The 16,728-nt window shown below is 40.3% G+C and overlaps 1 protein-coding gene across 3 annotated transcripts in view; it reads right to left on the reverse strand.

The window, feature by feature from the left end:
* The window catches only part of Nfe2l2 (NFE2 like bZIP transcription factor 2), a 30,025-nt gene extending 19,731 nt beyond the window's left edge, over positions 1-10,294 (reverse strand). The window contains exon 1 of one of the 3 annotated variants that reach the window (XM_047543644.1): positions 9,773-10,294. In XM_047543644.1, coding sequence (XP_047399600.1) covers positions 9,773-9,817 — 45 coding nt within the window. In that variant the 5' untranslated portion in view covers positions 9,818-10,294. Of the gene's footprint in view, positions 1-8,604; positions 8,964-9,772 lie in introns of those variants that run through there. The other 2 variants (XM_047543640.1, XM_047543643.1) reach the window with 2 other exon arrangements.
* Between the last annotated feature and the right edge of the window lie 6,434 nt (positions 10,295-16,728).

Genomic DNA, 16,728 nt, shown 5'->3' on the forward strand with positions numbered 1-16,728 from the left:
TTTATTTAACCACATTTCCTGTAACAATACTTTAAAATTATCCTTTGGGTACACTACTAAAATATCATATCTTAAGAACTATCATCACATACCCCTTTCAAGGTAATAATAAAATTAATGTTTTAAGAGAACAAATGTGATAGTGTCTTAAAATGTCCATTAAAAGAATTATGCAATCTGGGTAATATAACAATAAATCACTACAACTGATGATTATGCATGTCTTCTTAGAAGATACTAGGTATTTTCCTTAGGTTAGTGGTCAGAAAAAGAACAAGTGGGAAACTCATTTCGCTCCTATACACTACATTTTTTCTAAAGCATCAAGCTATTACCATGTCATCTCAGCTACTCAGCTACTGTATAGCTTCCCTTACTCTTACCTCTATATGCAGACTTCTTCAAAGTGTCCAGTAAAAAGGTTGATAAGACCCAGAGAAATATGACATGACTTTTTTTGGTTTGTATTTTTTTGGTACTGGGGATTGAACCCAGGGGTGCTTAACCACTGAGCCAAATCCCCACTCCTTATTTTATATTTTTAGAGACAGAATCTCACTAAGTTTCTTATGGCCTTGATAAGTTGCTGAGGCTGGTTTTGAACTTGCCATCCTCCTGCCTCAGCCTCCCAAGGTGCTGGGAATACAGGCATGTGCTACCACCCCAGCTATGACTTTTAACTTCATTTCCTGGAAAATTAAAATAGTAATGTTTAGTGTATCTTTTCAGGACTAATTCCTTACAGTTGTAGATCTGAGTTATCAGTGTCACAACGACCACATCAATTAACATTGCTCTCCATGTGGTGTGGAGGGATCTCGACAAGTCACTACCTATATAAAAAAAAGTAAGCAGTTCCACTGGTCTCTAGAACTTTTTCTATTTTCTATGATCTCTGTGATCTCCCTTCCTTGATAATGCAGTGGAACCCAGACTTCTAAGGGTCTCTGGAAGTAGACACACAGTAGGGTTCTGCTAGGACAGAAACCAACACCTAGGAGCATCTGTAAATGTATGGAGGCTGGGCGGGGTGCTTCCTGGTAGTGACAATTATGGTAAATACCCTGTAATGTGGGATAGATGTTCACTTCTGCCCACAGCACCCCCTTTAGCAAACACAAGCAGGGCGCTGTATCACTAATCTTTAAAAAGGAGCTCCTCTTTAGCATCTAACAAAATGCCCATAGTCTTTAGTCAAGAATTCAAGGAGGAGGGAAGCAGTAAAACAGGCAAGGCAGAGTAGAGATTATGGACATTAAAAATTCTTGTTCTGCCATCTCCAGTGGTGGCCCTGGACAAATGACTTAACCTTTTTGAATAGGTTTTGTCATCCATAAAATGGAGAAATCTCCATAAACTTATTGATCAAGATCAAGTAAGAGAACATGTCTAGGGCCTAGTATTCTACTAATGGGTTGTCAGTAAATGTTATTTTTTCCTCCCCATAAATTGACAATTCTGCTGTATAGTCAGCCCTCTATATCCCTAGAATCCACATCTATAGAGTCAAGCAGCCCAGATTGAAATTTAAAAAAAAAAACTGCCTCTGTACTGAATACATAACTCTTCTTTCTCTTTGTTATTATTCCCTAAATACAGCATCATAACAACTACTTACATAATATCTGCATTTTATTAGGTATTAAGTGCAATCTAGAGATGATTTAAAGTACAGAGGAATGTGTAAATAGATTTTGTGCAAATACTATGGTGTCTTATACAACAGACTTAATTTTAGTGTCTGTAGGGGGTACTGGAACCAATAAGAACATATATCTTTTAACACGGAAAGCAGGTTCTCTTCACAACATAGGCAGTGAGTTGGTAACATGAACCAAAATAAAAGCATAATTGTTTCCTCAGTCTCCATTATCTCCTGCAGCACAATCACTGAGCTTTATAGCACAATTATACCATTATCAAAAGAACTTTGGAAACCTGAGGGACACAAGAGCCACAGGCAGCTGGATACCAGAGTCCTGCAGGGGCAGAAGAAAGAAGACATTGAGTTTCTACCTAGGGGAGTCACCTCTAACCACATCTCTTTGGAGGTCAGACTTTATTTGACAGAGTCAATTAGAAGAAAAATGAGGTTACCTGATTTTCCTTAGGATGCCTCTACCCACCAGAGCAAGGGGGTAGTTCCTAGATCACAGCTGGGAAACCACTGCTTGAGGATTCCCCCAAATATAAAGCCTGGTAAAGAAGTTTCTAGAGAGTACAAAACTCTGGTCTCTGAAGAATGACCCTGGACCCACAGGCCGTTTTCAGCCTGGGGATCAGTAAGAGAAGAACAACAGGAGTTTTCAATGGGGCCCGCCCCACCAGCACAAACTAACCCACCCCATTCTAGTCCTTTGAAATTGTATATTTTGTTATGTTTCATTAAGGACTACCAAAAACAAAAACACTTTCTTTAAAACTTGTCAATTTTTTCTTTTGCAAGTAAAATACGGTAATTTTTATTCTTAGTGATTTTCATTACCAGAATTTTAATGGTCAAAAAAAAAAAAAAAAAATTGGGGGGTTGGGGCTAGGCTGAAAAATCCACAGTTTTTCAACACTCTCTAGTCACAGTAGCAAAGGTGCCTGGCTACAGAACAAACCAACAAAGAGTACAAATCTTCCAACAACTCTTGAGGGCCCAAAGTAGCAGTCACACCCCTGTGCCTGTCCTGCACACAGGAAGCAACAAAGCATATGTTTGTTTCCCCTTCTGTTCTAATCCCTTAGGCTAGAATAGGTTGGATTCTGCATCCACGTGTAATATTATAATTCTGTGCTCAAGCAGAGTACAGAAAGGACTGTCAGGTCTGAAACAAAGAAAAATTCCATACACCTTTATCAGTGGGCCAGGCCCCTGTACACAGTCAATACAGACCCCAAATTCAGGTCATTTCTCACAGAGACATAGGAGGTTCTAACACATCTCTAATGCCAGCTATATTCCTGATAAGAAAAGAAAGGGCATTTAATGGGAAAAAAAATGACTCAAGAAAACATAAGTCTGCACTGCAGAAGAATAAATGTTAACACTGAAATCCTTCTGTTCTGAGGGTCTTTAAACATATTATATAAATCATTTGACACAAAGATCACAAGAACAAATAAAAGAATAACATAGTTTTGAAATATTAAAGCAACAAATAGGTCATATGAAAAGAATTTCAAACTACTGCCAGAAGTTTTTAAAAAGCATGCAGCTTTCTGAGGTGACTCCAAACAGCCCACCAAGGGGTGATGGAGATGATGACAGTTGGGCCTCATGAGCTCTGCCTGGCAACCTGGCGGGGCGGCGGGGGGGGGGGTGTCTGTGGGGTACAAAGGGTGTACAGGGCAGGGGCTAAGTTAGCTTCAGAAGGTCCCACACCACACTCAAGTCTCTCAAGTGGGACCGCTGTGCTGTACTCCATGCCCCAACGCATACAATATGCACACAATTTGGAGGTTAACCCCTAGTTCCAAATATGTAAACCAAAAATACCATCCAGAGAAGTACAAGTGGTAGTCACCATGATGAGGATATAAAGCTGGATTTTATGGGGCAGATAAAGAACCAAAAAAATGGAGTTGCTAAAAGTTGCCCTGGAGTTTTAGGGATTTTGTTTGCAATAGAGGATAATAAGGAAGCCCAAGATTGTACAGCCCTAGGGTGAGGCAGTGTCCTGGCCTGGCCTCCAGGCAACACCCATCCCAGTTTCTGAGTATTCCATCTTGTCTTTTCTACATGCTACCCCCAAATAATCTACACTACAGATTATCCACAGGCCACATTCTTGAAAAAAAAGGAAAAGTTCTACTGACTCACTCGGGGAAAACTTTTTGATAACAAGTTTATCGCCCAAACTTCCCAAGGGATTTAAAGAGCTCCAGTTATATTTACTGAATTTCAGACATTCACCAAACACCTTGAAACAAAGTTCCCAGATTTAGGTGGCAATCATAATGTTGTGAAAGCCAGTGATCAACTATAAAAATACTTCTCTTCATGATTTAAGTAAGGCATCACAACCAGCTTTGCTAAGTCACTATATAGATACTTTCAATGGGTACCAAGTCCTGAGTTAGGTCCCCTAGAGCACTGGTTCTTGAACCTGACAGCACCTTGGAATCCCATGGAAAACTTTAAAACACTAATGTTTTGATGCCCATGGTCTGGGCATCAGTACTTGAATACTAATGGTAAATCTAATATATGTCAAAGCCTGAGAACCACTACTACAAGAAACAAAAAGAAATACGAAAAAGTAGAAATAACTCAAATGTTCATCAACTGATAATGAGCAGATAAATAAAATATGGTTTGTCCATACAATGAAATATTCAACAATAAAAAGAAAGACTCATTGATATGTGGCAACAAGGCTGAACTCTGAAAACATTATGCTAAATGAAAGAAGCCAGACACAAAGGGCAGATACCACCAATGTTGTAAGGTTCCATTCATATGAAATGTCTAGACTAGGCAAATCCATAGAGAAAAATAATCATTGAGTGGTTACCAGGGGCTAAGAGAGTTGGCAGAAAATGTGAAGTGAATGCTTATGGGTGGGGTTTCTTTTGATGTTAAAAAGAATAGTGACGGTTGCATAACTCTATGAATACACTGAACCACTGAACTAGTTTAAGTAGGTGAATCAAATGGTATGTGAATGATCCCTCACTTAAACTGTGTGTCTGCCTCTTAAGGAGCTTAAAATCCAGATGTGGAGAAATTAAAAATCCTAGATAAGTAGGTAAGACAAGTATCAAGAAAGATTTTCAAAGGCCATTAAAATGAATTACGTAAGTAATATAGAAAGTAAGAGTTATACTCAAGAGGCATCAAAGATAAAGCAATCTGATATTTTCTTTTTCCTACCCAATCATTTTTCTTGTATTCGAAGATGTCAGATCTTGTCAGTGTACTACTGATACTACAGGCCTTAAAGTCTCACTACCCAAGTTTATGAAGAGAAAGGACTACTCAGCATTGTCAAGGAATTTTTAACAAATTCTTCAGAACAAAAACTGTTGATAGACTATAACACTCAAGAGTCAACAATCGATAGGGCCTTTGAAAGACTGACTTGGTGATCCATATCTGACTTATATCCTGGATTTGTCTTCACTGCTACAACAAATAAACTCACATGCTAATGTACACAAAACTTCCAAATATGAGGCTTTGTAACACATAGGTATTATGGCATACATGCAATGAAAACAATGAACAGAAAGGGCTTCCCACCCTCAAGAGTTCTTAAAATTCTTAACACAAATAGCTAAAAGGTGTTTACTGTGGCAGGGGCTCACACACAGCAAAATCCAATTTTAGGCAAGACAGGATTTTGTTTAACAGTCTTGTTTTGTTTTACAGGGGTGTTAGAGTAAGAATACTATTTGTATTTTCCAACACTGTTCGGGAATATAAATATTATATACCGGAAGATATTTTTGCTTTTATATCCAGAAGACATACCATTATCAATTGAAGAAACCTTGGCCTATACCTCAAAGTCTTTTTAATAAATATTTGCTGATACTTATTTAAAAGCAAGTGGCAAAAAATTTTCAGTAATTCCTAGAAATCGGATTATCAAAATATAAACTATAGCCAGGTACAGTGGCACACACTCGCAATCTCAGTGACCCAAGAGTCTGAGGCAGGAAGATCACAAGTTTGAGGTCAGTTTGGGAAACTTAGTGAGACCCTGTCTCAAAATTATAAGAGTCGAGGACTGCCCCTGGTTTAGTCCCTGGTACCAAAAAAATACACAAAGAAACACACACACACACACACACACACACACACACACACAACTTGTACTCATTTTATAGTAAACGTGAAATTAGGATGCATTTTTATAGTCATACACAAAGACAAGCTAAGTACTGCATCTAATAAACCTGCCTCCTCTACCCTGGTGTCCAATAGATTCAAGCAACTTTCAGAAGTGGCCGAGCCTGGTATCTAAATACCCTGGGGACTTACTTACCCCCCCCCCCCATCAACTTTTAGGCAAATAAATCATCCATGGATCATAAGTTCTGGGGCATACTTGATTCAGGCAAATAAAGTCATAACTCTGTTTAACAATAAAGACTAAGAAATAAAGTACTTAATTTTAAAATGTACTGTTCTCAAAGCCCCAAGTAAATTTCAACTGGACAGACTTGAGCCCTTATGTTTGCTTCAATTCAGAAGTGCCAAAACAGAGGATTAGTGTTTAATTTGAGCCAGCAGGTTTCTGCTAGCTGTTTTCTACTCAAATTCCTACCCTCTGCCCCCATTCTACCCATTTTCCTTCAACCTGGTTTAACCCAGTCACACTCTTCACCATCCTCACTACCAAACTTATTTTTGATCACTACTTCAAAATTAAAAGAGTTGATGGATCAGGAGAATATACCAACCAACAAAGGCTGCAGTAGCAAGAGACTTAATTAAGAAAAAAGGAAAATAGTCACCGAAAAATGTGAGGCAGAATCTCAAACACTGTTGAAATCTGCCTTTAAAACTATTAGTGCATTAGAACAGTCCTGCCTTTCTAATGAAATCCACCCAGGCTTGTTTCAGAAAAAGACCACAGGCTGCAATTTCACTGATGGTTTATTCTCTCACTCACTGTAATTAACAAGATCCACCTCACTCCTAAGTGGAAAAGGTGCAAATGTTAATCTTTAATTCCAGACTCTTCTGCTAGTTTTTCTAATCTATCAATTTGTTAAAGAGTGGGTAGGCTTTTTCTCCTGCTTAAAGGTCTTGATTCAATTTGGAAGTGGTGATTCTGAGCCCTATATTAGACTACATAGGTTTGAATTCTCCCTGAGCCACTCAACAGTTGGGTCACCTTAGAAGACTGGACCTCTCTTTGTGCCTCTTTCCTAACCTGGAAACTAGAGATAATAAATAGTATTTCCCATGAAGTTACTGTGAAATTATTAATGTAGGGCAATTATCATATTGCCTAGCACACAGAGGTGCCCAATAACTTATCTATTATCATCTTAGTGTCAAATTCTTCCTATACACTGAAAGGTTAACCTGGCTTAAAGGAAAAACAAAAGAAATATTATATATACAAAGTTCCCTTTAAATGTGTTCAGTCAGGACAGAGGATATGCTCAGTACAGAAAAAAAAGTGTCTGCAGACCACAGGATCCTTTCTCATGCAGCTTTGTTAAGTGTAATTCATCTGGAGTAAAAATAAATATTAAGAAAAATGATATATTTGGCTTTCAACTCTTCCATAGCCCTAAAGAAAGACTGGGGATTCTTCTGTTGCTTTCCCAGCAATATCTTTAAGGACCAAAGTTAGTAAGTGATATTTTTTAATGGCCCTAGTTATGTTTAATGCAGAGAGACTGATGTGAGTTGTGCAGTTATCCTCCTACATTTGGTTTCCACAATATCCCAAGAGATTTCCACATACCTTAAAAGTCAGATTGTTCTTTGCTTAACATTCATTCAGGAGATGAGAGGCCTGTTCTGTTTTTGTGCTTGACTTTTAAAAATAATCTTATTGGTCTAGTCCAAGATCAACTTCATCCCTCATTTACAAAAGTGCTTTATCTTTCTGAGACACTCTTGAAAAATAACTGATGGTTCTTTCTATTTAATGAAGATACAGAACCTCAGACTGGCTCTTCTTATTGTTTTGTTTATCAACACATCCTCTGCAGAGTGAAAATCTGTGATCCTAGTACCACTGCACACCTGGATAGTTTCTTTGACCTTTTGTTCAAATCTTTTGATTCTTCAAATCTTTCTGTACTGCAATGATTTTAATATGAATCATAATAATAAACTAGAAACTGATTCTCAATTTTACTCCACTTTTTTCATAGTCTTCAAATATACAAATTGATTTGATTACAGGATGGAAAATTGGTTATTTTTATCAAACATAACTGAAAAATTCGTACTTATGAGAAAGCAATACATTTTTTAATGCACTTCTGCATATGGAATGCAATACTGCACAGTAAAGGAAAAAAACCTTAAAAGTCAAAGTTCATTTACATCACCTATTATTTCGTCAAACAAGCATTCCTACTGATTACTAACAAACAACAGAAAATTAAAAAGTACAATACACTTCATAATAACCAGAACCAGGAGAATATGATTCCAATCATTTCTGAGAGAAAAAGTTCAAGACAAACAACTTAAGAAGGAAAAAAAGTACCATTAATACGCTGTCAGTAACCTAAAAGCTTACATTAGCTCTTCGGGATCAGTCTAAAACTTTACATTTAAGAGCATAAACATATGTACTGTCCTATCAAGTTACACATTTTCTTAAACTAATTTCCCCCCCTACAAACCCAATTCCCGCCCCCACTGACAATGAACAATCTTCTTTCAAAAGTTCCTACAAAGTATGAACAGAAACTTTGTACTTTTATAATAATTTACAAAACAATATCAAAGTGTTATGAAATGCCAGTATCCCACTCTCTGCCCTTTCAATGGAGGGGTAAAACGATAAGAAACCGAGGAGGCAAATTTTCAAATAAAAATATAAAGGACCCACGGGAGAAATAATAGCTGAAAGGAAAAAAAAATTTAGTAACAGGCGAAAAGTAATAGAAATTCTAATCTACACTCACAACTCTTACCCTTGACAGCACAGAACAGAATATCCTGCCTTACACATTTTGAAATTGCAATTTTAAAACGCTAAATCCAAAGACAAAGCCGCCCAGGGGAAAATAACAATTGCGCAACAGATCAACAGCTCCAACTTGTCCCTTGGCCCCAGCGCGGCGAGGTTTGCACGCTATAAAGCAGGAAAGGGCCAACTGAGGGCCGCTGTGACAGCCAACTGGCCACTGTCACCAAGGCCAAGGCCACGAACGCTGCGAGCGCCAGTGAGATGCACCACTCACGGAGCAAGAAGCCCGGGGCGAGGCCCATTCAGACCTGAGTCCGCGGCCTTGGCCCGCATGTCCTGCTGCGGTGCGAGGGGCCAACCCTGGGTTCCCAGCCCAAACCTTTCCCCTGACCCAAAAGAACGCTCAGAACGCGCGCGGAACCCCTCCCGGCTGCCGGCCGCACGTCGAGGGATTCAAGCGCTCAGGGTACTTCGTGACTTCTCCCTCCCCACCCCGCCTCCGGGGGTTGGGTTTTCTAGATCAAAGCTTCCAACGCGTGATCCCGTGGATCCACTGGTTAGGTTACTTGGCAAAGAAGCGCACACAGACGGCCCAGCGGGGTGTGTGCGCGGTGCCACAGCCCGCACCCGCCGAAGTCGTGGGGCCCGCGGACCGACGCGGCGGGAGGAGTGGCTCCAGGCCCAGGCAAGAAAGAGACCTCAGCTCCCCCGAGAGCGGCCCCGTGACTAGGCACATTTTTGCCGGCTCCGAGTCTGGGGAGCCGCGCAGCCCCGGAAAGGGCCGGGCCGCGCCGGCTCAGACCGCCAGCGTCCGCCCCCTCCTGCCCCGCCACCGATGGGGCCGCTCAAACTCGAGGACCAGGCCAGGGTTCAGGGTCCCAGCTTTGAGGGCCAGGAAGCGGACAGAGACGCTTCCTCTCTCCACACGCGCTGGCCCAGCCCCCCAATCTCTCCCCACACCTACACCCGGTCATCCTCGGGGGCCGCAGGTACGTTGACGGTCCGACCACCCTGCCGCGTCCCCTCTCCCTTCGCTGCCTCAAGAGTCGCGCAGCGGCTCCAGTGCGCGGCCGCTGCAGTCCTGGCTTTAGCTGTCCCTCCCAAGCCGTGGCTCCCTCGCGCCCCAGTCCGGGTCCCGACACCACCGTGGAGCCCCGGGGCCAGGGCAGCACCTGCTGGGACGGTAGTCCCGGCGGCGGCAACTCCATGTCCATCATGCTGAGCTGAAGAATGCGTTATGGCTCCTCGACGGCGACCCTGTCCCAGCTGCCAAAGCGCGGCGCGGACAGGGCGGCACTGGCGGCGGCGGCAGCTCCTGGGGCTCCCGGGCACTCGCCGTTCGGCTACTCGTCCCGAGTTGCGGGCCAGCCTCCGGCCCGCTCCGCCTCCCGCCCCCTGAGGGCGGGGCAAGATCCCGGGTCCTTCCTTTCCCCGCTGCCAGGCTGCCGAAAATCCCCCACCCTCGCCCCGGCTGACGCAAGAAGCTTGCTGTCCGCGGGCGCGAAGGGGCGACTGGCTGGGGTCCCTTCGGGGGTGTGGGGAGAAGAGGCGTTTGCCCCCGGCTCCCAGCGCTGTTTGCCCTCCCCCGCATAGAAGGGCGGCGCTCTCGCCGTGAGATTGAGTTGTTTGCCGAAGGCGGCTCGGGCTCAGGCGCTTTGAAACAGTTTAAACAGTTGGAACAAACACGCCCGGAGCCCCTGTAAAGGCGCTGGTATCGGAGCTGCACCTCGCTGATTTGAAGTTGCAGAACCTTGCCCGTTTTATCTTACCCCACCGCCCAAGAGTGGCGCCAGCCCAGAGGCGGGGGCCGGAGGTTTGGACCGCGGCGGTGCGTACCGCCAACTGCCCTCTGGCCCTCGGTCCCCTCCGGAGCTGGAGCCAGAGCCCTGCCCAGGGGAAATGTGGGCCACGCTGCGAGCTCGTGCTCGCAGTCACCCTGAACGCCCTCGATTTACTCCCATGCTCTCACACCCTCTCTAGGCTCAGGACGCCAAGGGCAAACGGAGGGGTGTTTGGGTGGGTCAGGGTGGCCCACCAAGAGCTGAGCGGGAACGCGAACACCTTTCTCTTCCCTCTAAAGCACACACCACACCACAGATGGTGTCCTTCAACAGGACAACATGCCGTAATTTTACACATTTCCACGTACTCGTGATGTAGTTCAGAAAAAGACCAAGTTATAAAATTATTGAGAGACTGGGACTGTAGCTCAGTGGCAGACCACTTGTTTAGCGTGGGTGAGGCACTGGGTTCTATCCTTAGCATCACATAAAAACAAACAAAAAACGGCATGCTGTTCATCTACAACTACAAATTTAAAAAAAAATAAAATAAAATGATTGATGTAGTATAGACCTGTTTTGTAAAACCCTGTGCCTAGGGGCGGGGGGAAATGAAGAATGGTCACTAATGTATTAATAGTTGTAAAATCATAAATGATTTGTATTTTTCTCTTTTTAAAGTGTATTCAAAAATCTACAGTGAATATGTATTATGTCTTACATTTAAAAATTAATCATTGCCCACAGGTAACATAAAGTATTTGAAAACAAGAATAGTGTGAACTCTCACAAGTTTTAAAAGAGGATAGATGGTTTGGGTTTTTTTCTCTTACTCTTGAGCAAACCTAGTTTGCAGTTTCTAACTTCTCTGAATTATTCAAAACCAGGTAAAGCATATAGTACCAGCAGTGGTTTTACTATTTCATTAAAAAACCTGACTACAGCAGATCAGATCAATGCACAAAAAAAAAAAAAAAAAAAAAAAAACTCTAAGAGCTTACTTTCTCTTGGTTGCATAATTTGACACTCCCAGGATTTACATGTAAGGTTACACGTTCAAATATTCCTTTAGGTAAGTGTAATTACTTGTAATTGAAGCAAGCTTCTTCAACTTGAATTAAACCTCAGCTGTTAGGTAAAAATCCTGCAAAATGATCCCCACACTAAAAACTAGTTTGGGAGAAATTATTTACAAAGAACCTGACAGGAAGAAGGCAGAGACATCATAATAAAATGACGTTTCTGGCTCAAAGGAGACAAAAGTACATTGTTAACCATTCAGGTTACTTATTAAAACTACTACATCAGAGAAGGTAGACAATTAACCCAGGAGGTAGGAGATGCCCAAGTCATACATGGCACAGTGGCTACCCTGAAGGAGTTCATGAAGTCTTTGGTATTTCCTTGTTAAGCAATAACATTTCCATTGAGTGTAGACTGAATGAAATAATCATTACCTTTACAAAACTACAATTTGCTGTGAGTATATTATTTCAGGCACCTGCAGAGTACATAGTTTCAAAGGGAGGAGAGCAGCATTGATAGAGTCTGAACATGCCAAAGAAAGAAAAATAAAACACTAAGGAAAAGCTGTTTGGCTTTAAACGGTGTTTCAGCTCTAGAAGAGGAATTCTGAGTCTCAGACCCCCATGCCAAGGAGGATCCTAGTCTTGAAAATACTGAAAGACAGATGTCTTCCCAGGTCCTGCCCTCTAAACTTGCACTTTGTGCTATGGTAAGAAGAACCAAGGGAGCAAGAAAAAAAGAGGATTTGTTTTTTCTGTCCTTTCTGGTGCTCATGAGAGCCCATGTACTGCCAAACTCTTAATTACGTGTGTGTGTGTGTGTGTGTGTGTGTGTGTGTGTGTGTGTGTGTGTTTTGTGCTGGGATCCAACTCAGGGCTTCTGCATGCTAGGCAAGCACTCTATCACTGAGCTACACCCCCAGCCCTACTATCTTATTTTCCCACCTATTGGTTTCACATTCTACCGATCCCTGTACATTTTCATTAATGTCTGAATTCTTTGCTCTCTTGAAAAAGACAACTGTCCACATATGCTTGAGGTGTCAGAACTGTGATACTTTGCCCCCAAACCTCACAAAAAGTAAGTATCACCAGGGAAACCTGAGTGCACAAAGTTTGGATAATGGTGATTCGTTGGTTCATTATTCTACCTGCTTCTTTTGCTCTCATCTATCAAGTTCCAAGACCCAAGAGAGAATCAAGGCTGCTGCTTCTATCACTTCCTTTATACTCCTTGTTGGAACCAGAAAATATTTGTGCTCTTTTGGAATTATAATTGAAATTTTACTTCATACAGCATATTGGGAAGTACATTTCCAAAGATGGTACCCAATTAACCACCCCTCCCAGTACCGAGTTGTGTGAGTAGTACAACCTCGTTGAATCAAGGCTGGCCCCTGGGGTTTGCTTTAAGTAATAGGAGGAGGCCGGGAGTGCTACTATGCCAGGTCCCAGCCTAAGCCTGAAAAAAAACCTGACAGCTTTCAATTTTATACCCTTGAAATTCAGTCATGTTAGAAATCTGAATCCTTCATGAATGAGAAGCCAAATACAATGAAACTCTGGATGGAGAGAGAGGTTATGTGAACACAGGCACTAGACTTGTGAATGAAAACACCATCCTTCCAGCCTACCTAGTCAGGACACGGAGAACTCCAGCCCTGCTACTATCAGACTGCAACCACACATGAGAAATTGCAAGCAAGACAGTGGGACTGTGTGGCTGAGCCCAAGCTACCCAAAGAACTGTGCAGGAGTATAATAAATTGTTTTCAGCCACTAAGTTTTGGGATGGTTTACTTCACAGCATTACATTAAAAAAATAGTATATATTGAATAGCAAAAGCAGAATATCTTCAGCCTGCTTTATATTTGTTAAGCATCACAGTGAGCACATTTAGAGACAGTATTTGTGATTTAATAACATCTCAGATAGAAAAGAATTGACTTCTCTGGAAATGAGGATGTTATCTTCCCCATAATATATACCTTTTGCTACATACAAAGCAAATGACCTCATCACACCACACATCAGTTTTATATCATTAGATAGATGATGGTGAGATTCTCCTTATTAAAATACACTTAAAGAATGCAGACGTTTCATCAATTAAGTAGATTTTGGTATAAATGTATACTAAGGTTCTGACCCTGAAATGACTTCATTTACACCAGTTATATAACATGCTTGCTGAATATCTGCTGAGGGAATTTGAACTTGAGGAGAAACCTGCCCAGTGAATAAACTGAATTCCAGTACAGTAATGTTGAAAGTAATTGGTGTGTTAACTTTGCACACCTCACTATGCAAACTGCAGGTACAAAGAGCTGCATATCTACAAAGCCAGTTTTAACTGGTGTAGTTTCCTGTTCATAATAGAAACAGTGCCCTGCAGGAACTGCAATGCAGTGACTAAAGGAAAACAGCAGAGGTTTAAAAGAGTTATTTTGAAGCATATATGTTGATACTTATATATATTTTTGCATAGGAAAAATGCTGTCTATGCCCCCAAATGGTAATTATTTATTAATCTAATTAGTTATAAATTGATAAATTTATTTTTCTCATTTTTGCCTGTTTTTTACTAAATAAACTTGTATTATTTTAATCATCATCATCATCACATCATCATCATCATCATGAAGATAAGGTATAGAGGTGAGGAAGGAATACTTGTTTTTCTCCCAAGCCACTGGATCTATTTTATTTTCAAACTGAATTTTAACCACATACTTAGCAAATCTTTCCATCTTGTATTTACTTGAGGGGAGCCTGGAGATTCATCCACAGCTTTAGTGTAGTCGTGGTAAGGATCTGAAGATACTTTTCTCTTTTAATTTACTGCAATATTTGCAAAGTTTCGCTCAGGATAGGAGCTCCCAGACAAAGAAGAAATATTATGAGACTAAGAACTTCAGCTACAAAATTATATGCAGAGTTGTCCATGTATAGCACTGCTGTATAGGGAAAATAAAATGTAGAAAAACAGTTATAGAGCTATGTCTGCAAGTCTGATTTGCAAATATCAATGATGGGAGTAGAATGTCAAATAATTCTTTCATCTTTGTATTTTTCTCTATTGCTTAAATCTTTTATGGAAAGTACTTTTAGAATTGCGGGAAAAGGGGCTGGTGTTTGGCTCAATTGTAAAGCACTTGTCTAGCATGTGTGAGGATCTAGGTTCCATACTCAGCACCCCCCCCACACACATACACACATGCACATACAAAAGATTTAGGGGGAGAAAAAAACTCCATTTTGGACAAACAAAAAGCAGAATGCAATGAATGGGATCCTAATTAGAATAAGATACCACCCATGCTTGTATAAATATATCAAAATAGATTCTGTCATGTAGAAAGAACCAATTAAATTTAATTGAAAGAACCAGTTAAAATGAATAATTTTTTTTAAAAAACAATGCAGTGAACAAAAGAGCAAAACATCCTCATAAACAGTCCTTGCAGACAAAGTGTATAACCTTGAAGACTGGGAAGTGAAAAGAGAAATTAAGATTTGCCAAGAGATTTGTTTTCTGGAATTTTTTTTTTAATTCCGTGAACTTTTGTTTTACCCTTTGAATAATATTAGAATTAAAAAGAAACAAGATATCTTCTGGTTGGGATATGGCAAGTAATTTTTGTTTTGATTGATAAAGCTGATCTATAAGCAGTAGCTGCCTACGATGCTTTGCTGAGAAGTATTCAGAAGCAGCTTCCCAATTTGGTAGAAAAAGTTCAGTGGTTGATTAACAATGTCCACCATGGGCACAGAGTTACAGGTTCGGTGGCACTTAACAAGCTTTTTCCTCCCTGATCTAGTCCAACTTACTTCTTCATTTGAGGGTACTGAGGGGTCAGGTGGTTACCAATGGTCACAGAACTAGCTATTGACAGAGCTAGAAATAGAATAATGTTTCCTGACTCCTAGTTTTACATTCCTCTCACACAGTAAATTGAATTGGACTTTTGCAGGTAAATCTGGTGCTGAGATATATCTAAAGTTGTAAATTTTATTTACATACTAGCACATTGATTTTGAAGGGGGTTAATAACCCAGTTTATTAATAATGATTATTTTTGTATAGATTTCATATTCCCTGCAAATCAAGGTAATATGATTTGGTCCAATATTATATATCAGAAAGTGACAGAAGAACTAAGTGACTTGTTCAAAACTCAAGGTAATTATTATCTGAAAATCACTGACCCAAAGCTCAGGCTTAGTCCATTCCATGCCAGCTGGCTTGTACTGTATTTTAGAGAGTACACATAGCAAAGCTCCCTAAAGATTACATTTTTCCACATTCTGTTTAATTAATTCCCTGTGGACAGAATGATAAAGTATTTTTCACTAGAGAGAAAACTTGCAAACAAATACGAGAACAGGATTTCTGAATTTTAAAACTTTCAAGTGAAGGCAGGGAGGGTCATTTGCAACTTGAGCCTCTCCATCTAATGGCAGGGATTCTATTTTTATCTTTTAATGAAAAGGTCTAATGATAAGGTATACAATATACTGACAAGACTATAAGCTATTGCAACCCTTGCAATTCAATAGCAGCAACAACCCCGAACAAATAAACAACAAATACTTATTGGTTGCTAGGAATTGTGGGGATCATGAGTTTTCCATGAATTAGTTAATTTAATTATTTCAGAAAACCAAAGACACAGGTAAATAATTACTCCCATCTTAGAAATGAGGAAACTGAAGCCCAAAGATACTAGATAATTTTATCTATGGTCAAGTCAGTAATAAGTAGCTGAATGTTCACTGACTTTAAAGCTCTTAAGCATAAAAATATGCTGTATCCCAGGTATGTTTCAAAAAATATATACAGGGTTAATTAGTAAATTTGTGTAGAAGTGTGTATTTAAAATAGTTTGCAAAAAAATCCAAACTATTTATTATTCATTTAAAAAACAATAGTTGAATACTTAGTGAGGGGTACTGTGTTGGAGATTTGAAGATCAAATTGAGTTAAATACACATTCTGTTCTCAAGGTTCTTACAGTCCAGTAATAAAATATCATAATGGCCTACATTAAGGAAGTAACAAAGATGAAGGAAGTTGATCTATTCAACCTATTGGCAAAGGTCTAGGGTTTTCTCTTTTTAAATTTTCATGCAAAATTGACATAATTTTCTTTCTTTTTTATTACTTTGTTGTTGTTGTTTTGGTTTTTTTTGGTGCTGGGGATTGAAACCTGTGCTTCAAACTTACTAGGCAAACAATTTTCTTTAAGGAAACAAAAAGCAGCTTTATTGAAGTGTAAGTAACATACAATAAATGACACATATTTGAAGTATACAGTTTG

This window comes from Sciurus carolinensis, chromosome 3, assembly GCF_902686445.1.
Source record: "Sciurus carolinensis chromosome 3, mSciCar1.2, whole genome shotgun sequence".
In the NCBI taxonomy this organism is placed as follows: Eukaryota; Metazoa; Chordata; class Mammalia; order Rodentia; family Sciuridae; genus Sciurus; species Sciurus carolinensis.